This window comes from Pleurodeles waltl, chromosome 1_2 (assembly GCF_031143425.1).
Source record: "Pleurodeles waltl isolate 20211129_DDA chromosome 1_2, aPleWal1.hap1.20221129, whole genome shotgun sequence".
In the NCBI taxonomy this organism is placed as follows: Eukaryota; Metazoa; Chordata; class Amphibia; order Caudata; family Salamandridae; genus Pleurodeles; species Pleurodeles waltl.
Genome location: NC_090437.1, coordinates 450,404,792 through 450,429,686, shown reverse-complemented (window position 1 = coordinate 450,429,686; position 24,895 = coordinate 450,404,792). Strand labels below are relative to the sequence as shown.

The 24,895-nt window shown below is 44.8% G+C and overlaps 1 protein-coding gene across 2 annotated transcripts in view; it reads left to right on the top strand.

The window, feature by feature from the left end:
- IFT74 (intraflagellar transport 74) overlaps positions 1-24,895 on the top strand; it is a 464,653-nt gene that overhangs the window by 254,093 nt on the left and 185,665 nt on the right. For both annotated transcript variants that reach the window (XM_069240788.1, XM_069240779.1), the window contains exons 11-12: positions 11,748-11,891; positions 11,997-12,037. In XM_069240788.1, coding sequence (XP_069096889.1) covers positions 11,748-11,891; positions 11,997-12,037 — 185 coding nt within the window. The remainder of the gene's footprint in view (positions 1-11,747; positions 11,892-11,996; positions 12,038-24,895) is intronic.

Here is a 24,895-nt window from a genome sequence, read left to right as displayed (position 1 = left end):
TTTACGAAAGTGGGACATGTCTAGATGGTTACATTTGGTGGTCAAGTACTGCTACAAGTTAGCTGATAGAGCCCTTTCCGAAAGGGAGAAGTGGCAGCTACTTCAGAGGTGACACAGTTCAGAAAATGTGTGAGATGGCACTTGGTCCTTTGTACATTATTTCTCAAAGCATTAGTGCTTGCAGTGGGACAGGAAAAGTTGCTAACTTTAGTATAGTTTATCTCCTGTCTTTTTGGTGTGATTGGTTACCTAACCTCAACCCATCTCCTGAAGGAATGCTTTGGTAGGGGTTCACATAAGAAATCTGCAGGCACAGCCATTTATTAGAAGAACAAGCTACTTGCCCTTGGTAATGTTTTTCTGATGGATTGTCCAGCACCCACAGTCCTCTTACCATGCTTCCACCTCACCTCGGAGGATAGTTGTCTTTCACTATAGTTTGCCTTCTTCTCATACTTCTGATTAATCAGTTCACTGCATCTCAGCCTTGATGGAGCATGGACATTTGGATGGAACTGGCTTGGCCAGCACCTTTATCTGCTCTGTTGACATCACATGATGAATCTACATGACTCCCTGTAGAACATCATTGGCAGAATGCTTTTTTCTGGACTGAGATTGATCCTGGGAGCTCATGTTAGGAATCTATTGGAGCTGTTCAAAAGAACATCTGACTATAAATAATGTGTTCTTTTACTGCAGAGTGAGGAACTGCAGTCTATTTTGACTTAGCTATGCAGGTGACCTTGACCATTGAAGTCTGGGAAAATAAATCTTACTTTTAATAGTATTAGTGTCTATGTGGTTGCTGTGCAAATGATTCCTGCGATTTCCTGTATTCAATAAAAAGTTATGGGGATGGAGGTATCTTGTGTGGTTCTCTGCTGGCTCTTGAGTGGCCTGGTGCGCCAACATGGGATATCTGAGTTGACCCAGGGCCTGGTTACTGTGTCTTTACCTATTTTAGTTTAGGTATAACCTGTTGAATAATTGTGGGTATTTTGTTTAGGGCAATACTTCTGGTAGTTGAGAAACAAGATGCTAGTAACGAGGTGGATTGAGGAGGATTGTGTGATTTTTGGGAGCATATATCAAGCCTCTATTCCTAGCTTTATTCTTTGCTACGTCTTTAGTTGGGCTGTCGTTCTAAAATGAGTGGCATTGTTACCTGCATTATGTTGTGATATACCATGGGTAAAACTTTACGTGTCCTTGCCTGAAATATGTATTAAAAATTGAAACTGGAGTATATTGATAGGCTTGTAATTATATTATTATAATATATATATATATATATATATATATATATATATATATATATATATATACTAGTCGTGAACTACTTAATAGATGTATGCTAGTCGTGAACTACTTAACAGATGATGGTAATAAAATCTTTGCACTAGGCTGGCGTTGTGTCAGTCAGTTTTGTTCCTGATTTGAAAGGAATAGTAATCTATATTTTCAGGTCACTAACATTTAAAGTGGTGGGGTGTACTGAAAGTCCTGAGTATCGCTATAGAGTGGCACATGAGGTGCTGCTGGAGGATTTGCTGATGATACAGTGTTGTTTGCATGGATCCAGTTTTGATTGTCCACTCATTCACGCATACACATCTAACTTGCCTAGACCATTTGGTTATGAATTGGGGCAACTTAATTTTTAACTTATCCACTTCTATTGAACATGCTGTAAGGCCACTTTGGGAATACCTCCTAGAAACAGTGCACCTGTTAGTCCTCAATGCATAATTCATGGTCACAAATTGACTATTTTCTTATTTTTGAGACTTTGGCTAGTTTAGTTGCTGATTGTAAAATTCACCCCACACACAATCTCACTAAAACACAGTAAATATGTAAATTTTCTTGGACTGTCAAAGTAGCCCTTTTATATGGCGCTTCAGGCCTAACTCTCTAAGTGATTCTACCTTCCTTTTGTCAGTTACAGATAGTATCCATCAGAATATCGAGGTGTATGGAACGCCAATACCTGTTTGGGATGCCAGTAAAGTATATTTATATGGGATTTCTTTGAAGGGAGTCATTCTCAAATCTCTTTAGGGGATCTGTAAAGAATTGAAAGTTCTGGATGCTGTATGTGAGGACAGATGGATGCTGGGTGAGCTCAGGGTGCTAAAGGAGTTGTTTGGTGCTGCTTGTAGGCTTGGGGGGAATGTCGAATAGCAAATAGAGCTTTGGCAATGCCACTAAAGGAAGGATCCTTGGCATTCTCAGTAAAGCCTGAGTCTCTCACATTGAATGCTGAAATTAGGGACAATTATGTCATATGTCATCAGTGCAGTGATTTTCATGTAAACACCCTTAAGACACCATTTTGTTCGGACACCTTTGATACTTGCCTGGTTAGACATACAATGACTGTAGTTTTAATAGAACATTTTAAAACGCTAGAACATTTCCTGGGTGTCACTCAGGTCTAGGCTTCTAATCATGCTCACTCATATGATGAATAGGTGGGCTGGGGTCTAAGTTGTTCAAAGCAATAGCTGTGATGCCGGCTCAAACAAAACGTATTATAATGGTTTGAAGAGTCTTTGAAAACAAGATGCCTCCATCTTAGCTTATGAGAGACATTTATCTCTGTCCTTCCAATCCAGACAGGAAACCATGGCATTGTGGGACTTTTGTTGTTTGTAACTCACAAGTGCAGGTATGAAAGGCATGTTTGCTAGTTGTCTACCAAACCTTCTAGAGTAATTACTAAACTATTTCACCCTGACCAAACCTGAACATGATCACGATGTGTAATATTGATACGTTGTCCTCTGTAATGAGTGACTTCAGTGGTGGGGAGGTCGTATTTTCTACATAGGATGCTGCAAAAGCCTTTTTCCCCCATAACCTAACCTTTCCAACTGTAGTAGTAGAAAGACTTTATTCGACTTTCAGCAAGTCATAAAAGTAACGATATTTTACATTTTAATATACAATATACAATAAATAAATACAATAAATAGGCTAAAATCTTAATGATTTACAATAATAAAAGGTCTAAAATAATTCAAGTTATGTTACTACCCCCATGCGCTTTCTTGTGCTTAGTACGGAGCATAGAAAATTGGCCAAGGTTCCGCACATCTCTATGGATGATAGAACCTGGAGGCTAGCGTACGCAGTACGACACTGAGGGAGATTGATTAGCCTTAAGAGAGGGGCTACTAGGCGCTTTCTTTGCTTGGCGTACAGTTTGCAAAATAAAACCACGTGGATTGTGGTTTGTAGTGCCTTTGCGTCACAAGGGCAGGCCTTCAAGGTGGTGCTCCAATCATTCATGGTTGGGAAGGTCACTAAACGATGGAATGTATCCAGTCTCAGTCTGGTGAGCACAAAACGATGGCGGGGTTTGTCACGTTCATCAGGTAAGGCTGGATAGCCTCCGTTGACCAGATTATTTGATTGTGAATGACTGTGGGCTTTTTTGATTCAGCCTCCCATCGTAAATCTTCTAAATATTTTAATGCCAAAGCGCTCAGGTCCTTCCTAGAGATTGTTTCCAGGAGAGCTGGATTTGTGTAATAAGCTTTGTTGCCCATGTTTAAAAAAAGTCATAATGTATTTTAGCCAAGGCACCCTTGTTGCGTATATAGATTCCATACAGTCGGTCAAAATGGCCTTATTTAGTTCAGTATGTTCCGAGGTCCAGATTTTGTGCCATAACAGTAAGGGTTGAATCTTTATCAAGTCGGTAATAAAAGGGGATCCCAGTTCCGAATGAATTATGTATGATGATGTACCTTTTGGAACCATCAGTAAATATCTTAAAAAGTCGTTTTCAACCGTCTGTACCAGATTACAATCGGTGTATCCCCAGATACCGGACCCGTACGTGACTGCTGGGATGCACTTTGCTTTGTAAATTTTTATCATATTTGGCAGGGTAATCCCCCCTATTCTTTTAGAAAAAAACCTTAAGGCCATCGTTGTTTTTATAAGCTGGGCTTTTTTTGTCTTCCTATAATTGGCCCAAGAGCCCTGATTGTCAAACATTAAGCCCAGATAGGAAAAGGTGCGCGCAATTTCAACTCTCCCCTCCGCGGTTGTAATGTTATAGGATTTGCCGCATTTCCCACCACAGTTCGTAATGAATGTTTTTGAGTGATTGACAGTAAGACCCAATTGTGACATAAATGTGATACAAGTTGTTAATAATTTTTGTAAGGCTAACGGGGTCCTGGCCATTAAAACTGCATCATCTGCATAAAGTAGGACCGGGACAGCGCGATTGCCTATTTGGGGTAGATCGTTGCAGTTAGTAGCCAACACATTTTCTAAGTTGTTTATATACATCGAGAATAGGAATGGGGCGAGAACACAGCCCTGGCGCACACCTCTAAATATGCCAAAAGGGCGAGTACTCTCCCCCTTTAGGCCGTACCTCACTCTTGCTCTGCACCCTGAATACTTGTCTCGTATAAACTGGATTATAGCTGGTTCTACCCCCAAGCTGGTTAAAATGTCCCATAACTTGTCGTGTAGTACACAGTCAAATGATGATGATAGGTCAATAAAAGCCAGGTGCAGATTGCCTTCTTTGATCCTTGTATATTTTCCTATAATAATACTTAGATTCAGGCTTTGTTCCACTGTCCCAATGCCTTTCCGAAATCCGTATTGGACAGGGGATAAAACCCTATTTTCTTCTGCCCATGTTTGCAATCTATTCAAGATAATTCTCCCTGCTAATTTAGCTGTTGAGTCCAGCAGAGAGATGGGTCTATAACAGGCTGGGTTAAGACGGTCACCTTTTTTATATATAGGAATTATATTAGAATCTCGCCAAGATGGTAGGGGACCTTGTATGCTAATGGCCCTTAGTGACTGCGTTAATACAGGGCCCCATAGATGGATGTTGGCCTTGTATATATCTATCGGAACGCCATCGGGGCCCGGAGCTTTTCCTGATTTGCTTAGAGATATGGCTTCCTCTACCTCCTCAAGGCTAAATTGTGGGGTTATTAACGGGCGTGTGCCTTCCTGTAGGGCTTGATCATATACAGATAATGTAGGGTTCTCTACACTGACTCGCGCATATGTTTTGGAAAAGTGTGCGATCCAGTCTTCTTCGGAGATCGCTATTTCCATTCTGGGGGGGTCTCTATCCCCAAGCATAGGTGAGTTAATTGTTTTCCAAAAAAGAATATTATCTTTTGTGCGGCTAGCTGTATGTAGAGTTTCCCACAAAGTTCTTTTTAGGGACAATTTCCTTCCCTTCATTGCTGCTTTATATTCTTGTCTACACTTACGTATCTCGGTTAAAGATCTTTTTGGGGCTTTTAAAGATTTTTTCAGTTTCCTATGTGCTTGTGAGCAATTATAATCAAACCAACCAGTGGCCCTTTTTTTTCCCTGGTTACCCCTTCTGGTGGTTAGGGCTTTCTTTATAGATTGCATGACCAATATAAAGGCGTTCAAACGTCGCCCTGGGTCTATGTTCTCACTTAAACAGTCTGCGAAAGCGTGCTTGCAGTTACTTAGTAGCTGTTTGAGGAGGAAGTCGGGGTCAATCTATGACCATTTCAGGATGTATCCGTTACGCGGCGTTAACTCAGTGTCATTTAACAGGGTGAGCCTGTCATCTCTATCAGCTGTTGTGGGGGTTATTAGGAGGTTAAGGCTCTGGGAGTAGTGATCACTAATTGCGATGTCGTGCAGAGTATATTTCTTGAGGTAGTGTGAGAAATGGGTTGACATTAAGACATAATCAATCACAGTATTTGCACCCCTTCCGTTGTATGTTGGATTAAACTTTGATTCAGCAGTGTGTAATTCATTTGCAAAGGATAAATTATGGGTTTGTGCCAGTAAATTCAATGCGTCTCCTTGGGTGTTGTGTGCAAAATGGAGACTTAAGCCAACGCCCTCAGAATCCCAACCACAAACCTTATCTGAGGTTTCTTTACAGGGATGGACGTTGAAGTCTCCTCCCCAGATCATAAAGATCTCCCGGCTGTTATTAGTGCTTGTTATTTTTTTAAGATCATTACCCATCTCCATTAGAATATTGGCAAACTCTCCTGGGATTGCATTATTATAAAAGTTAATGAGGACTAGGTGAGTCTTGTGATCCATGTTGCCCTCTATCATTTGATAGTATAGACTCGTGAATTTAATCTCTAAGTTTTTTAGTCGTAGCTTGTTAGAGATGTATGTGCATAGACCCCCTTTTGATCTGCCGTGACTACACGGGGCAGCTGGTGAGTGAAATGTTTTATAACCATTAATGTGAAGGGGGCTCGTCGTCCACGTCTCTTGGAGACATATGCAAGAATATTTTTCTATAAAGTTCCCCCAAGCCTCATTGCCTAATTTATTATTTAAACCTGCAATGTTCCAGAATAGTAAAGCAATCTCTGCTTTCTGTTTAGAGATACCTTGCTAGTCTGCTGGTGTACCGGGAGGTATGATGTCATCTGATGACTGGGGTGAAATTCTGGGGACACTGTTTTGGGTTAGGTAAATATGAGGCCTGTTTGCTATGGAATCTGTTGTATGAGATGTATGTTCTTTGTTTGAAGCCCGCCCTGATTTGTGTTCTATCTGGACTTGTTCATCTGGAGGTGTCTGATTCTTATTGAGTCAATCAGTGTCTTCTAGGGCCGTGAGGGTATGAAATCTGTTGCGCCCTGTTGGGAAATCTGGTGTGTTAGAGAGTACTCTTACTGGTTGTGGGCCTATGGGGTTACGTCCCTCTGGGCTTTGGTAAAAGAAACCTAAGGGTAGTAGTGAGATTCCTTGTGAAGTAACCTGTTTGGCTCCTAGATTGTGGATGATTTTGTCCACTAAATTTGGTGACCTGAATGAAAGTACCACACAGTCACCTTCCAGCACTTTCCTGCTGCTACCTATCCACTTAATTCTCCTGACCATTTTTATGTTTTCAAAGAGAGGCCCGCCATTCCTGAGCCCAGACGGGCACCTATCCAATTAAGGGCCTTATTTCTCAGAGCTATCCATGATTCTGTCTGTTGGTCATTTAGGGATGGAACGTTGGCCAAAATGACTACATAAGGAGTAGCCTCTGGAGGGAGATGTAATAGATCACTTGGGCGATAACGTGTATTTGGGGATTCAATTCTACTTAACCTTTCCAACTGTAGTTGCTGAGACCCTTGGGCCTGATATAAATATGTATTATATGTTTAACCATCATATATATAGAATAGACAGGAAGTGATCAGTAATACATTGTACATTGTCTCAGGTCTCTTATCGTGCCCTATGTTATAATATTCTGCTATACCTCACTGATGCCAGGGTCTTATTCTCACAAAGTGACTGATCGTGTAGACCAGTTTGGGGAAATGGTTAGTTTTCTGATGAACTGATCAACTGAGTCAAAACTAAAATATTTTCCATGGGTTCGGTTTTTAAATCCTTGAATTAAGGTACAGTGTTCTTATGGGCTCGGCATTCCATTAACTACTTAGAATTATTGTTCATAAGTGTAGGGCTAATTACTATCTCTCAACCTCCAGTTCATTCTCACTGTGCTTTAGAGAAAGGTAAATACATGGATTAAGCTTATTTTCTTTTTTGCTCAGGTTACCCTGTTGAAGATACTAGTTGTACGAAAATGTATGTTTTCAGCAAACTTCCATAAATCCATAATTATTTGGAAAATGTAATGCTGTGCTTGTGCATCCGCTATGGGATTACAGAGGTCTTAAATAGTGGGCTCAAGGGGGTATAAACGTATCAGATTTGTACTAATACTATCATGTTATGGTTCACTGATTTGAAGACTCTAGTGTTTTTCCCCCATGTCACATTGCAGAAACAGCAATTTATGACAAATATAGATTTCATGATTTGCTTAATCAGATCTCAGCCCTAAGCTGTCTAAATGGTCCCCACCACATTTTGGACTAAGTGGCTGGAAATATGCACTACAGCATTTCCCCCGTGTGTATTCCAACTCTACGCTTTATCAACATTGTCAATTACAGATCTAACTTTGCAAAGAGACATTTGTAAACCTGCTGTACTGTTTTATTTATTTCTTAGTACTATATGTGTGGTCTTGCCACAAGGGCAGCTGAAGAAACATTGGAAGATTAACTTGGAGCAAGCAAAGCGAAATAAGCATATGAATGAATTGAAGTATGACCTGTTAGGTCTTGTAGGGGAGGGTAGTTTTAAGGCCTTTAGGTTTGTTTCTAAATGGGAGTATGTTTGAGTTGAATAGTAAGTGTTTGGGTAGAGTGTTAATTAATGAGCTAGGCACAAGAGGGCTTAATTGTGGTTTTTAGATGTTTTGGGATTGATTTATACATGATACAACCCATCTTAACGGTGATTCTGGCTGCCGGAAGGAATCAGTGAAGGTTTCTCTGGATCAGGATAATGTGGACTCTTGAGCAACTGTTTGTAGGTTGGCTTTGAGGGCTGCTAGTGTTCAGTTTGGGGTACACATTCCCATTGTTTAAGTGTAAGGACACAAGTGCCTGGACAGCAGTCTAGATATCAGATGGAGGGATGTTGAGCTTGAGTTTTCTTGGATGTAGATTTTTAAAAACAATTTTGCCATCTTGGCAACAACAGGAATCATGGATAGGTTTCTTCAATGATGAATCCTAACGATTTTGACTTTGGGACTAGAAAGAGTGGAGTTCACAGTTTAATAGGAGTGGTGAGTCACTAGAGTAAATGATGAGTAAATGATGAGAAAATCCATCTTTGTTACGTCCACTTTGAAGAAGGCCTTTATCCAATTAAATGGCCTTTTGCGAAAGATTTTTATAGTCGTGATTTCTGATGGTGAGGTTGATACTTGCAGGTATAGTTGAGTATCATCCCAATATTGGTGGATATTAATGTCTATCATACAGTATGGCCAAATGTGAGCACTTTTAGCGGTGGAACAGGTGCAGAGAAAGGAGATATCCTTGTGGTGTCCTGTAAATTAAGGTGCGTTTTTCCAATCTGTGTAAATCAACTAGGGCTGTTGATTTTAGGAAGGAGTGAAACCATTGTAACAATTTCCCTTCTGGTCCTATTTTAGTTGATAGGATGTTCAGTAGGGGTTCATGTTCAATGGTGTCAAACACTGTTAACAGATGATGTAATAACAGAAAGCAGGGTTTTTTACTCCACCCTTCAGAATGCAAGGGAGTTTTCCTTTTCAACCACAACCTAACTAGTGGTATCTTTTTTCTATTCATATAACACCTTTACAATACAATACAATACAATACAATCAACAATTTATATAGCGCGCTACTCACCCGCAAGGGTCTCAAGGCGCTGCAGAGGGGGGGGGGCCCATTACTGCTCGAAAAGCCAGGTCTTGAGTTGCTTCCTGAAGGAGAGGTGGTCCTGGGTCTGCCGTAGGTGGATGGGGAGGGAGTTCCATGTCTTGGCCGCCAGGTAGGAGAAGGATCTTCCTCCGGCGGTGGTTCTGCGAATGCGTGGTACAGCGGCGAGGGCGAGGCTGGTCGATCGCAGCTGGCGGTTGGGCTTGTAGAAGGTGAGGTGGTTGTTGAGGTACTTGGGGCCCAGGTCTTGGAGAGCCTTGTGTGCGGAGTCTGAACGTGATTCTCTTGTTGACGGGGAGCCAGTGCAGGTCTCTCAGGTGGGCGGAGATGTGGGCGTGGCGGGGGATGTCCAAGACGAGTCGTGCGGAGGCGTTCTGTATGCGCTGGAGTCTTTTCTGAAGCTTGGCTGTGGTTCCTGCGTAGAGGGCGTTCCCGTAGTCCAGTCGGCTGGTGACGAGCGCCTGGGTGACCGTTTTCCTGGTTTCGGTGGGGATCCAACGAAAGATCTTTCGGAGCATGCGCAGGGTGTTGAAACAGGATGACGAGACGGCGTTGACTTGTTTGGTCATCGAGAGGGAGGAGTCCAGGATGAAGCCCAGGTTTCGTGCGTGGTCCGTTGGCTTGGGGGTGGTGCCCAGGGCAGGGGGCCACCAGGAGTCGTCCCAGGCGGAGGGAGATGATCCCAGGATGAGGACTTCCTTCTTGTCTGAGTTCAGTTTCAGACGGCTGTTCTTCATCCACTCGGTGACGTCTTTCATTCCTTCGTGTAGGCTAGCTCTGGCGGTGGCGGGGTCGTTGGTGAGGGAGAGGATCAGCTGGGTGTCTTCGGCGTAGGAAATTATGTTGAGGTTGTGTTGGTGTGTGATGGCCGCGAGGGGGCTCATGTAGACGTTGAAGAAGATGGGGCTGAGCGAGGATCCTTGAGGTACGCCGCAGATGACTTCGGTGGCTGTGGACCAGAACGGGGGAGGCGGACTCTCTGGGTTCTTCCGTCGAGGAACGAGATGATCCATTCCAATGCCTTTTCTTGGATTCCGGTGTTGCTGAGGCGCTGTATCAGTGTGCGGTGGCAGACTGTGTCGAGCGCTGCAGAGAGGTCCAGGAGGATGAGGGCAGCTGTTTCCCCGTTGTCGAGCAGGGATCTGATGTCGTCGGTGGCTGCGATGAGGGCGGTCTCGGTGCTGTGGTTGGCTCGGAAACCGGACGGAAATGTTCCCTTTAGAATCTTTAGGGAACATTTTTTTGTGCACAGGTGACAAAACGTAATTTACTTGAAATATAAGCAGGGAGCAATGTGTTTGCCTGCTAGCTAACAATGAAAATACAAGAAAGTCTATCCTGCAGACGTGAAAAACTAAGAGCAGACACTCCGGCGCAACTACATGCTTATTCTGCATCTGTAATATTCCCCAGATTAACTCCATTGCCGCCAAACACGTATCCAAATAAGCATAGATTAGAAAGTTTCTGTCATGGCCTGAGCTCTGTAGAGCAGTGTCTTTAACTCTCTTTGCCTGGCCTTTCTACCGACACTTACACTTTCGTTCTAGGGATCTTCATTGTGATCCTGAACTTTAGACATGTCCAAGGCTATAATTTGATGTGTATAGCATGCACTGTTGTCAGGCTATGGAGTGACGCAACAAGAAACACATTTCTGATCATTACTTGAAAACCTCATCTCTTGTCCAAGCTGTTTTGCCTGCTTCCTTTCCCTCCAAATGCTGATTTTCCATGATTAATCGCTGCAAAAAATACCCATCTCTAGGTGAACCTTTCAGTTTCTCGGGTGTTAGATTTTAAAGACATTAGCAAAGAATTAAACAATATAGCACTACATTTATATCTTTGTCTGATTAAAGATGAAAATGAATCCCCTAAATTGCCTTTTTGTGTGTGCTCTATTGTGTAATAGTAGATGCTCTAATTCCTCTGGTCCATGGGCTCATTCACATAACTGACTACCAGATTTATGTGCAAATCAATCGGTATTTCTTTCTGGTTATATTGTTACAATAGAGAACCTGACAACACAGTCACTGCGTGTACGTTTGTGACTGTAGAAGGGTCAAGAATGAGGGACACGTGTGCTTGGTTCACTGGCCTCACAAGATTTTATGAGCGAGAGACACATGTGTGGCAGTTGGTTTGAGAAGTTTATAGAAATAAGCGGGACGCTTGTGCATGGTCTTTGGCCTCACAAGATTGTAGGAATGAGGGACACATTTGTATGATCATTGGCCTCAGCTTATTATAGGAATGGAGGGCATGTGAGACCACAATTGTCATCACAAGGTTATATCTGTATACATAGATTGTGGTCCCTTAAATATCAAACTCAAGCGGTTCCAGTCTGAATATTAGACGTAACTCGGGACTAGGAATATTAGAGTTACTATTCATGGTATGGAACATTCGTTTATTTTCCAATCATAGTTATTGATGTTCATCATATTACTTTGTTTACAGGAAATTGCACACTCCCAGGTTAAACAGGAAGCTGTAGCACTGTACGAAAAGCTTCATGACCTTGTATGTCGCCGGGATCAAATGATTGCTGAGGACAAAAGCATGGGCTCTCCACAAGAAGAGAGAGAGAAATTACTGAAACAGGTATGGATGAAAACATGTATGTTTAGATTGCTTTTGTTTGTAGTTGATAATTGTTAAGCAGTTCACTGTAACAGCAGAGGCTTTTGCCTTTATATGTCTTTATAGGTTAAAGAAGACAATCAGGAAATGGCAAGCATGGAAAGACAGTAAGACTGCGTTACATTAACATCTTTTACATGTATTGATTTTTATTAGAAATACATTACCAGCTTGGAGTTGGAACTGTGACCTACACACCTAGCCTGTTCATTATGGGAATAAAAGTACAGAATGATCGTGTTAATGAATGTTTGGCTTTGTTCCAAAGGCCCAGGTTGGCATTAGCTCAAATTTCTTTCTTTCATGATTGGTTAAAGCCTGATGCACTAGATATATTTTTATATTGAAAGGTGCCTAAAGTAAAAATAGGTTTATAATTAATATAATTTCTATTTGTTGCATCAGTGAGTAATAGATATAAGTCAACAAAGGGCCTGGGGTGTACCAGAATTGATCCAATAGTGTAATGCGGGCCCCTGTGGTCCAGGGGACCTGCAACCCTTCAAGAGGCCGTCAAACCATTTAGCCCAAGACTATCTGTGAGATAGATGAGACTAAAGGGCCCTTATTCACATTCTGCGGTGGGCTCCATCATTTTGCATTACACCACTTTTAGACCTGGGGTTTCTGGTTGCCAAAATATGCAGCCTGTACAAGCAGGAACCACCACTCTAGTCAGAGTAAGCCAGATAAACACTTAGAGATAACCTGTGCTCACCCTCTAGTAGCTTGGCATGGAGCAGTCAGGCTTATGTAAAGAGGCAGTGTGTAAATTATTTGCTCAACACACACACTCACACAGTAACACAATGAAAACATCAAAAATATTTCACACAGGGTTAGAAAAATAGATTATATTATTATGAATAAAACATGACCAAAACAACAAAAATCCAAAAGTAGAACTGAAAATATGATTTTTTAAAGAATAAATCAAAAAGTAGTGCTCAGAAGTCAAAAACACTTAAAGGTTCCTTGAGGTTGCGCTTGACTGGGGTAAATACACAGTTCAGGCCAACCGCAATGGAGGGTAGGCTGACTACAGGACTCATGCAAGCCCCACTGAAAAAGTACCTTGGATGGAGGAAGCTCGATGGCGCAGACTCGATGCATGGAGCAGAAGACGCAATGTGTCGATGTGTCTTGCCGATCTCATGAATGGAGGCGATGCGTCGGTTCCAATCCACGCAGTCCGTGAAGGCTTCATCATCGAACAACTTAGTAATGCAGGCCCTTTGTTGTCGTGAGGCCGCACATTCAGGAAATCTTCGGCGTCAAGCAGCACTGAAGATGAACAATGCGTCGTTATCGCGCTGTGCACTCTGGGAAGCTTCTGTGTTAAGCAGTGCTGAAGATGGGTTAAATGTTGTTGTTGGGTTGAAATGAGCTGGTTCTGATCAGCGCAGCTGCATCAGTGCGTCGGTTCTGATGGATCAGCACAGCAGAGATCACCTTTCAGGAGCAGAGTCTTCATGCTGTTGCAGGGTTGAAGGAATCCTTTGATTCATCTTAACAACGGACGCTTCTTTGGAAGGATGGGAAGGTCATTTACAAGACAGGTGCGCTAAAGGGAAATGGTTTGATTCTAAGAAGAAGATGCACATAAATCTTTTGGAGTTGAAAGCATTCTCTCTTACTCTGAAGCTTCCCTTCCTCTGATTTCAGGATCCTTGTTGGTGATCCGTATGGACAACACATCAAGCATGTATTAGTCAACAAACAGGGAGGAACACTATCTCTCTCCCTCTCAACAGAAGCCCAAGCTCTCTGGAAATGGCTCACTCTTCACAAAATATCTCTGAGAGCGGAACACGTACTGGGTATCAACAACTTCCTTGCAGACTCACTCAGCAGGACAGACGACTGTTGTCACGAATGGGAACTCAATCAGAAGGAAGTAGACAAGATCTTTCGATGCTGGGGACGACTGGATTTCCACTCCCGGGTTCATGGGGGAATGCTCTTTCGATGCGATGGTCTGGGATCTTTGCATCTGGCTTTCCCCCCTTCCCAATGATCCTCAGACTTCTTAAGAAGATGAAAACAGAGGGTTGCCGGCTCATACTCATAGAAGCCAGGTGGCCCAGACAGTATTGGTACACAGAACTAATTCTCCTGTTGATGGCCAATCCCATATGGCTTCCCAGCAAACAGAACCTACTAACGAAGAACCAAGGGCAGATACTTCTTCTGGAACCAGCCTCTCTCCAATTGCACGCATGGCTTCTGACTTCTATGCATTCCAGGGCATTATCATTGATCAGGAATGCAGAGTAATTCTTTCGAGAGCGCGGGCTGAGAGTACAAACAAGACCTACAGGCTCAAGTGGCGAAGATTTTGTATTTGGTGCCGACAAAACAATGTGCACCCGTTGGAGGCTCTACCAGAGCAAATTAAATCATACCTCCTTGCTCTACCCAAGATCAGGCTTAGGTATGCCTCAGTTAAGGTTCACCTGGCAGCAATATCCTCATAGAGATGTTCTACAAATACACTTTCGTTAGGTTCATCCAGGCTCATAAAACTGTTTATGAAAGGACTGTTTTGCACTTTTCCTCCGATGCAACCACCTCCTCCTCAATGGCATCTAAACATCATCCTTTCTCAATTAATGAAAGCGCCATTCAAACTCATACACAGAGCAGAACTTACGTTTTTCACATGGAAGGTGGCAACTCTCCTTGCACTTACTTCTACTAGGAGAGTCCGTGACATACAGGCATTTACCACCAAGGAGCCGTTTTTAACTCTCTCAAATGATTTTGTTCTTCTCAGAATGAACCCAAGATATATTCCGAAGGTGCCTTCATCTTTTCACTTAAACAAACCAATTATATTGAGAACCTTCTTTCAAAACCCATCCACCGTAGCCAAAAAATCTCTCCACAGACTGGATATCAAACAATGTTTGAAATTCTACCTCCAGCGTACCAAACATTTCCGTAAGACAGACCAACTACTAGTCTCTTATGGCCAATGTAGTCAGGGTACAGGAGTCACTAAAGTAACAAAAGCCCAATAGATTGCATTCACCATTCAGTTTTGTCATACAAAGACTGGAAAACCGCTAACCAACTGACCTAAAGCACACTCTGCAGCTGCTCTGTTTCAAGGCATCGTCTTAGACAGGATATGCCCAGCTGCAACATGGAAGACTACTCATTCTTTCGTGCAGCATTACTGTTTGGAATCGGTACAATGCAGCGATTCAGTTGTGGGACAGGCTGTTCTGTGTCATCAGTTTCATTAAGGTGAACCTCATTAGAATTTAATTTCCTTTGATTTCTTGCTCATATAATGCTGCATACATATGTGTTTAACTTGCTTTATAATTGTGTATAATCACTATGCAATTACTATTTGAATATATATTATATATATTTACAATTCTTGTATTAGTAGGATTGTTTATATGAACTGATATGGCTACACCCACCATCTACTATGGACATAACAGCTATTTTGAGTAATGCTGGCTAATCAGATTCAAGCATGTGAAAGATCCAGTACTGGATAAGAAAACAATTTACTTACCTGTAACTACAGTTATCCATTTTTGGTATCTTTCATAGATTCACATGCGACCCACCCTCCTTCCCTGTGAGGCTCACCTTCCGTTTCAGTGTATATTCTTTACTCTAGCGCTTGAAAATCTGAGGGAAGGAGGCTCTCTTAGGAGTTTTCTCGAGGGTGCTGACGTATGATTGGTCGTAGGTCAGATTTGGTTCTTTTTTCAAAAGAACATGTATAGGCTATATGTTTAAGTATGCTAGCATTATAGCCTATGGTTATTTTTTAATTACTGCTTTTCTAAGGTATCGTGGGACTCCCACTTCGACAACGGAGATGATTCAAGCATATGAATCTATGAAAGATACCAATACTGGATAACCGTAGTTACAGGTAAGTATCTTGTTTTCTCCCTGAAAGAAGTGTTACCGTATTTGTAGAGGCGGAGTCATTAAGCGTTTCCTCACGCTTGGTTACTACCGCACATTTTCGGCAGAAACAAACTTACAATAAACCTTGAAGAGCAACATCCTGAATATTTACTTCTAAAGAGAGTGCCCAGTAGCCTTTAGCACACAAAAGAAGAGGGCAATTAAGCATCAGAAAACAACAGAAAGAAGCAAACACTGTACAGCTAACCATACAATCAGACATTATTTACTTACCGAGTTCCTGTGCTGAAGATCATCATTTAGCTGAGAATCAGTAACCTCAAGTACTCCTAAAAGAAAAAGGAGAAATATTAATTGTATATTTAATAGGTTGATTAGTAATCTATTAAAGAAATAAGTGTTACAACTATAACTCAAGAATGAGTTATATTGCAAAGTTAAAAAATTAAACATAGATTTTTTTCAATAACTATCTAAAGTCTACAGAAGGGAGGAAACCAGTTGAGTTACTTGGGGTATGTTAAGATATACGTTTGGCGTTTCTTAGTTAATAAGAGTTTTACAATTCACTAGTAATAGTAGTGTATAGTTGATACAAATGTTCTTTTACAGTGTATTCCTGAACTTAGGGAGTACTAAAGAAGAAGGCCTAAGCTACTAAATCAAATAGCCAGAGGTGCTCGCAGGAAGAAACAGAAGACGATTAACTGTCCCTTCTTTTATCCCCAACCCCTTACCTCCCTTCAAACCTTTCGGTCACACCAGAGGAATAATTGGGTGAAGGAGGGTTATTGGATGGGGTGGCATTGGAAAATGTTGTCACTCTGCTCCTGCACTGAATGAGAGCCTTGATAGAGGTAAAGAGAAGTAAGTGTCATTTTAGGGTTAAGGGACAGGCAGATTTAGGAGTAGATAATGGTTTAGGGGTGGAAACAGATAAAGGGAGGTAAGGTTATTTTAGAGGGTGAGAGTGAATAGAGGTAAGTAAAGGTAAAGTTAGGGTTTATAGGTGAGTATAGGGTAAAGGGAGGTAAGGTTAGATTAAGAGCTAAGGGGTGGCTTGAGCTAAAGAGGGGTATGAGTAATTTTAGGACTTAGGGGTGATTAGAGGTAAGGGTATATTCAGGGTTTAGAGAAGGGGAAAGGTAAAGGGAGGTTAGGAGTAAAAGAAAACCTCACGCCGTAGGAGAACCACGCAGAAGGCTGTGCTTTGCAGGATGGAGTGCTGGGGGCTGGAGCTACATGTCGCCTGAAGATCCCTTGGAGGAGATGCAAACAAGCCTTGGCAGCTGCAAGAGACCCGGTGCATGGGGGTACTGTCCTGCGTGGGAAGACAAATGCTTACCTCCACCAAAGTTGGATAGGCCAACCTGCCACACTCATAATGTGGCGGTCTTCACCGCCAGCCTGTCGGCGGTGAGACCACCACCATGGCCCTGCAGCTCAGTAGACCGCCAGGGTCATAATGAGGGCCTATGTCCAGACACTAGGTGTTTGTGTATATCCCTAGCTATTACGTTGTCTTTCCTGTGTAAAGTACCAGGTGACAGAGTGCTAAGGCAATTGCAAGTGCTTATCCCACCACTACACCAGCAGTGTAGGAAGCTGGTCTTGTGTGTGGTGGGTACCTATGGTTCTCTTCCAGGGCATCCTCATTAAAGTCATAAACATTGAATATTCCCGCCCTTGTGCGGGGACCGCGGAGCATATATAAAATACACACATATTATACATGTGTAAAACAGCAATGCAGGCTATTATGTTAAAACAGGCTAAAATGCTTTATTTCTATGAAGTTTTTTTTTTTTTTTTTAATATTATAAAATTACAATAGAGAATAAATATCTACGCAAGCCCCCAAAACTGGGCTTAGAGAAGCAAGCAGCAGTAAACCCTAGAGAAAAAGAGAAAAAAACTGCATTGAAAAACAATGGAGCATTCTTAGCCAATAGGCTGCATGCAGGTTAACACAGGAGAACCATAAAAACTTTGGCACCGTGCCTTTAAGACCCTGAGCACCTCCAGTATCCCACCATGCCTCAGGGGTGAAGGAAAGGTGACAGTTGGTTCACAGTTAGGTCAGTTCTTTTTTCCGGCTTCTTCTGAGAGGATCCTGGAGCATTGAGCTCTCAGTTTTTCTGAGTTTTTCTCAGAAAAATCCTTTAAAAAAGCGTTTTTTCCTTTTTCATTCGACAAATAACATCTTTGTCTGAGCTTGGCAGTTTTTTCCTGACAGAAAAATGCCTTCACTTTTTGTCAAATGCCCTGCTTGTGGGAAGAAGAAGGCCCAGTCAGACCCACACTCTCTGTGTATAGTGTGCCTGCCTCAGAGTCACTGCCCTGACACTTGTAAGCACTGCAAGAATATGTCAAAGAGGACTCTGAAAGACAGATAAAAGATCAGGCTGCATGGGCTTCAGGAGAGGCAGAAAACATCGTCCTCTTCACTTCCCAGACAACCAGCAGGCCATTCTCAGGAGAGAATGGCTAGGTCGACGTCAGCAGGTAGGAAAGTACCTGTTTGTTCCCCGTCGACGTCGTCGCTACCACCGTCTCACCGGCATAGATCGCCGTCGACGGTGACACACCCGACGTCGAAGGAGACGGCGTCGAGGGAACACCATCGCAGGGGCAGGTCTCCGTCGACGGCAGCCCGCCGATCGACGTCGAGCCATCGCCGGCGTGCCCGGTCGCCGCCAAAGGCTGTGCGCCCCCCGACGTCAAGAGACACGATGTCGAAATCGCCACGACAGCATGAGAGACATCCGCCGTCGGCTTCCCACCGCTCCACGTCGAGGCACACGACGGCGAGCAGGTCGAGGTACAAAGATCGCCGTTCGACGTCGAGACACTCAACGTCGAGACACTCAACGTCGAGACACTCAACGTCGAGGCATGAGCAACCGGTGGGGCGCCCTTCGACGTCGACTCAGCCATCGACGTCGACACAGGTTTTACCTGTCCCGCAGGGAGTAGAACATCGCCCCACGCCAGACAAGGCTGCACCATCTCCAGTGGTCTCCATACCGAGCGACTCTTCTCGGTCAAGAGCAGCATCATCTGGGCATGTCTCGCCCATCAATCTATCTCCAAGATGGCTGGAGAGCCTTAACAGACCAGCGGCCTCTCCAGATTCGCAATATTCGCGAATGTACTCGCCTACTGCCTCCCTACCAAGAACGCCATCACCGACAGCAAGGGCAGGACGGGCTCGTTCTGCTCCTCGTCAACCGGCCGCGAGACCTGGGCGCTCTGCTACAGCGTCTCGCAGCAGGTCTCGTTCTCAACGACGATCCAGGTCTCGTTCACGAAGAAGATCACCCTCTTGGTCGTCTTCAGGATCATCTGTCGGGCGTTATTCACCCACCCTAACAGATTCACCACCTGCTAGGGTCTCACCGGTGGATGACATTACCACGTTTAACGAGGTGCTGCTGAGAGGAGCGCAGAAACTAAACATAGAAGTTCCAGAGCCATCTACCTCCTCATCAGTCATCTTTGAGACTCTACAACAGAGATCAGCATCAAAAAAGCTGCTGCCTCTAGTGCCTGGTTTGTTGCAGCCAACCATGGACACTTTTCTGGCCCCAGCCTCGCTCAAATCTGCCCCGGCTAAGATTCTCAAAAAATACAAGGCTCCCGAACAAGACACTCTGTTCCTAAGGAAGGATCCGCCACCGGACTCAGTAATATTAGCCGCAGCCCGAAAGACTCACTCGGTGGCATCATCATCCACGGTTCCCCCGGATAAAGAGAGCAGGCATCTAGACTCTCTGGGGAGAAAGATGTGCGGGACGGCGGCTTCAGCAATAAAAGTCTCCAGTGCTTCTGCACTCCTGGGTAGGTATGATCGTTCTCTGTGGGACTCTCTCAATAGATTTACAGAGAAACTGCCCAGAGAGGACAGACAAGATTTCCAAGAGATCCTGCAAGAAGGATGCCTGGTATCCAACCAGGTTATCAGCGCGGCAGCAGATGGGGCGGATTTAGCTGCACATGGGTACGCGCATGGAATCTGTGCAAGGAGGTCTTCCTGGCTGAGGCTCACTGGTTTAAAGCAGGAAGCACAACAACGCATCCTGAATCTCCCATTCGCCGGGAACTTTCTATTTGGTGCCCATGCAGACGAGGAAATGGCCCGCATGAAGACCGAGGTGGATACCATGAGGGAGGTGGGCCTGGAAAGAAAGAAAGATTTCAGGTGGAGGTACAGGCCTTATGACAGGCGCCCTTTCCAGCAGAGGGTTCAAACCCCTCACTGGTCCCAAAGGTCACAGCAACGACAGGGACGCCCTCTTTTTCAGCGAAGGAACACAACGGAGCGAGGGTCAAGTAGACCTCAGCAGTCCACTCCGAAAGCACCCACCAAACAATGAGATCTCGCTTCCCTCGACACTATACACCACTCCGGTGGGGGGAAGTATTACAGCTTATCTTCACGAGTGGCACTCTATCACAAGAGACAAATGGGTGCTCAATATTGTCGAACATGGCTACTCTCTTCTTTTCAAACAGCCTCCACCACACTTGCCTCCAACCAAAGGCAATCCATCTCATCTCAGCCTGCTGCGCAAAGAGGCTCTCGCCCTCCTAAAAAAGAATGCCATAGAAAAGGTTCCACCTTCGCACAGAGGAAAGGGGGTTTACTCCCGTTACTTTCTGGTGGCGTAAGAAGGGTCAAGAGGGCGTTTTCAGGCCAATTCTGGACCTACGGCTGCTGAACAAATATATAAGGAAACAGAAGTTCAGGATGCTGGCACTTCACCAGATTTTCCCTCAGCTACAGCTGGGAGACTGGATGTGCTCCATCGACCTACAGGATGCGTATTTTCACATCCCAATAGCTCCCAAACGAAAATCCCTGCGCTTCCAAGTAGCGTTACAGCATTACCAGTTCAGAGTTCTACCATTTGGCCTGAAATCTGCCCCACGCGTCTTCTCGAAATGTATGGCAGTGGTGGCGGCGCATCTTCGAAAACAAAAGATATTCATATATCCATACCTGGACGACTGGTTACTGAAGGCTTCTTCTCCGGAGCAGGCGAGAAGCCATCGGGACTTTGTGCTCGGAGTTTGCGAGTCTCTAGGTCTTCAGGTCAATTACCAAAAGTCAACCTTGAGTCCAACACAGAACCTTCACTACCTGGGAGCTATCATAAACACAGAGCTCCAAAGAGTGTATCCTTCGGAGGAACGACTATCCTCAATAGACAGGAAGTGTCAGGACCTGTTGAGAGCCAACGCACCTACGGCACGTCAGGTGACATCGCTGCTGGGCTCCATGGCATCATGCATTTTTATTGTCCCAAATGCCAGACTCCACATGAGGCCCCTCCAAGAGGCATTGGAGAGCAACTGGAGCCAAAGGACAGGTCGCTGGGAGGACAGAGTGCGACTACCGGCGGTAGCCCTTCAATCATTGAGATGGTGGATGCACAGACCTCACCTGTCAGTGGGTGCTCCGTTTCACCAGGTACTTCCATCCGACACCCTAGTAACGGATGCGTCTCTTCAGGGATGGGGGGCTCATCTGGGTCCCCTTCAAGCTCAGGGCCTGTGGTCAGACAAGGAAAAGCAGTACCACATCAATCTGCTAGAACTCAGAGCGGTCCATCTGGCTCTCAAGTCTTTCATACCACTAATTCAGGGGAAAACTCTCCTAATACAAACGGACAATACAACCACGATGTATTATTTGAACAAACAGGGGGGAACGAGATCCCTACCCCTATCTCGAGAGTCCCAAGCGATATGGCATTGGCTCCTGGCCAGAGGAATGTCACTTACAGCGGTCCACCTGCCAGGTCAGCAAAACGTGGAAGCAGATTTTCTGAGCAGACACCTAGAGGACGCTCACGATTGGGTCCTACACGGCGAAGTCGCAGAATACATCTTCGCGCAATGGGGTCGGCCTCAACTGGATCTCTTCGCAGACGAAGTAAACAAGAAATGCCCAGACTTCGCATCCAGGTTCTACCGTCCGGGATCTCGAGGGAATGCCCTGTTGATCGACTGGTCAGGGATATTTCTCTACGATTTTCCGCCGATTCCCCTCATACCGGCAGTGATCAACAAACTTTACAGATCCAGAACCAGAATGATTCTCATAGCGCCACAATGGCCCCGTCAATTCTGGTTCACAGATCTCCTCAACCTGTCAGAAAAACCTCACAGGAGGCTGCTGTGCAGACCGGATCTTCTGAGCAAAATGGAGGGCAGAATTCTACATCCCAACCTACCCTCTCTGAGCTTAACAGCATGGCTCCTGAATTCCTGCAGTATGGGCACCTAGGGCTCTCACAGGAGTGCATGAACATCTTGAAAGAGTCCAAAAGGCCTTCCACGCGGCGTTCTTACGCTTTTGAGTGGAAGAGATTCTACATATGGTGCTGTCAACAGGGTCATAATCCCATACGGGCTCAGGAGGATGTCATACTGTCCTATTTGCTTCATCTAGCAAAGTCCGGTCTGCAGGTATAATCTATTAAGGTACATTTGTCTGCTATTACAGCCTATCGCAAGTCACCTTCTCAGGAATCCTTCTTTACGGAACCTGTAGTCAAGGATTTCTTAGAAGGTTTGAAAAAAGTTTTTCCTCCCCTTCGGAGACCTTCTCCTCCATGGGAACTGAACATAGTATTGACAAAACTTATGGGCCCTCCTTTTGAACCTATACATAAGGCCTCTTTACAACACCTTACGTGGAAGACGGCTTTTCTAGTGGCCATTACTTCAGCGAGGAGGGTCAGCGAAATCCAGGCTTTGTCTTCCAAAGAACCGTACACGGTTTTTCATGACAATAGAGTGGTTCTGCGAACTCACCCATCTTTCCTTCCGAAGGTGGTGTCAGAATTCCATATCAATCAGACTATGGCCCTCATTCTGACCCTGGCGGTCGGCGGAGAGACGGCGGTCGGACCGCGAACAGACCGGCGGTATTAAAAATGGCATTCTGACCGCGGCGGTCCCCGCCGCGACCGACCGCTACTTCTCCACTCCGACCGCCGCGGCGGTCATGACCGCGGGGCTGGAGTTTGCGCACTCCGGCCCGGCGGTCGTCCCAAGACCGCCAAGGGTATTATGACCCTGCCTACCGCCGCGGTTTCTTGCGGGCGGGAACCGCCGTGCGAACCATGGCGGTAAGCACTATCGGGGCCAGGGAATTCCTTCCCTGGCACTGATAGGGGTCTCCCCCACCCCCCACTACCCACCCGAGTCCTCCCCCCACACCCTCCACCCCCCTGCCACCCCCCAGAGGTGGTACGAACCCCCTCCCCACCCCCACCCCGACATGCACATACATGTACCCCGACATGCACACACCCCCAACATGCACATATACACGCCCCCTACACACACATACACAACGGGGACACATACCCGCACACATACATGCCGACATGCGCACCTGCCGAACAGCACACATTACCCATAGACACAGCAGCACCCCCCGCCCGCATACACGCACTCACACACCCACTCTACACACTCACACGCACACCCCCATGCACGCCCACATCACACAACACCCCCCCACCCCCTCCCCTCACGGACGATCAACTTACCTTGTGCGTTGGTCCTCCGGGAGGCGACGGGAGCCATAGGGACGTGACCGCCAACAGAAGACCGCCAACAGAAGACCGCCACACAGAAATGTGGGTCGTAATTCTGTGGGCGGTGTTCTGCTGGCGTGGCGGTGGAGGTTGACCAGTCTCCACTTTCCCGCCGACCGCCAGTGTGGCTGCTGGCGGTTTTCCGGCGGAACGCTCCCAGCGGTCAGAATGCGCACAGCGGCACACCGCCGCGGTCGGCGGTCTTCACCGCGGCGGTAACTCAGCGGTCTTGCGAAAAGACCGCCAAGGTCAGAATGAGGGCCTATATCTTTACCGACTTTCTTTCCCAATCCGGAGACTCCGGCAGAGAAAGCATTGCACTCCTTAGACTTGAAAAGAGTGCTGAAATTTTATCTGGATAAGACAAAATCGATTAGACACTCTAACCGCTTGTTTGTAAATTATGGTCATTTGAGGACAGGAGAGGCAGCATCTAAACGAACGATATCAAGATGGATAGTTTCTTGTATTGTTACTACTTACCAGCTAGCTAATAAACAATTACTAGCGAGGCCTAAAGCGCATTCCACAAGAGGAAAAGCGGCTACTGCTGCTCTCCTTAACAATGTTCCAATATTTGAGATTTGTAAGGCTGCTACATGGAAGTCTGTGCATACGTTTACTAGACATTACTGTTTAGACTCAGATGCAAGAGCGGATGCCCAAGTGGGGCAGGCCTCTCTGAGAAATTTATTTGCATAATATGTATCTATTCCTGCACTTCTATCGGACAGTCCGCAGGGTTTAGGGATGGGCTTGCTAATCTATTCAATGTTTATGACTATTGATGAGGATCCCCTGGAAGAGAAGGATAAGTTACTTACCTGTAAATCCTAGTTCTCTTCCAGGGGTATCCTCATCAAAGTCATAAACAACCCACCCTCCTCCCCGGACGCACGTCTCCTAGAAGTGCAGAACAGACTGTATTTTGAATCAGTTACACAGATTGTCACCGTAAAAAGAACTGACCTAACTGTGAACCAACTGTCACCTTTCCTTCACCCCTGAGGCATGGTGGGATACTGGAGGTGCTCAGGGTCTTAAAGGCACGGTGCCAAAGTTTTTATGGTTCTCCTGTGTTAACCTGCATGCAGCCTATTGGCTAAGAATGCTCCATTGTTTTTCAATGCAGTTTTTTTCTCTTTTTCTCTAAAGTTTACTGCTGCTTGCTTCCCTAAGCCCAGTTTTGGGGGCTTGCGTAGATATTTATTCTCTATTGTAATTTTATAATATAAAAAAAAAAAAAAAAAAAACTTCATAGAAATAAAGCATTTTAGCCTGTTTTAACATTATAGCCTGCATTGCTGTTTTACACATGTATAATATGTGTGTATTTTATATATGCTCCGGGGTCCCTGCACAAGGGCGGGAATATTCAATGTTTATGACTTTGATGAGGATACCCCTGGAAGAGAACTAGGATTTACAGGTAAGTAACTTATCCTACTT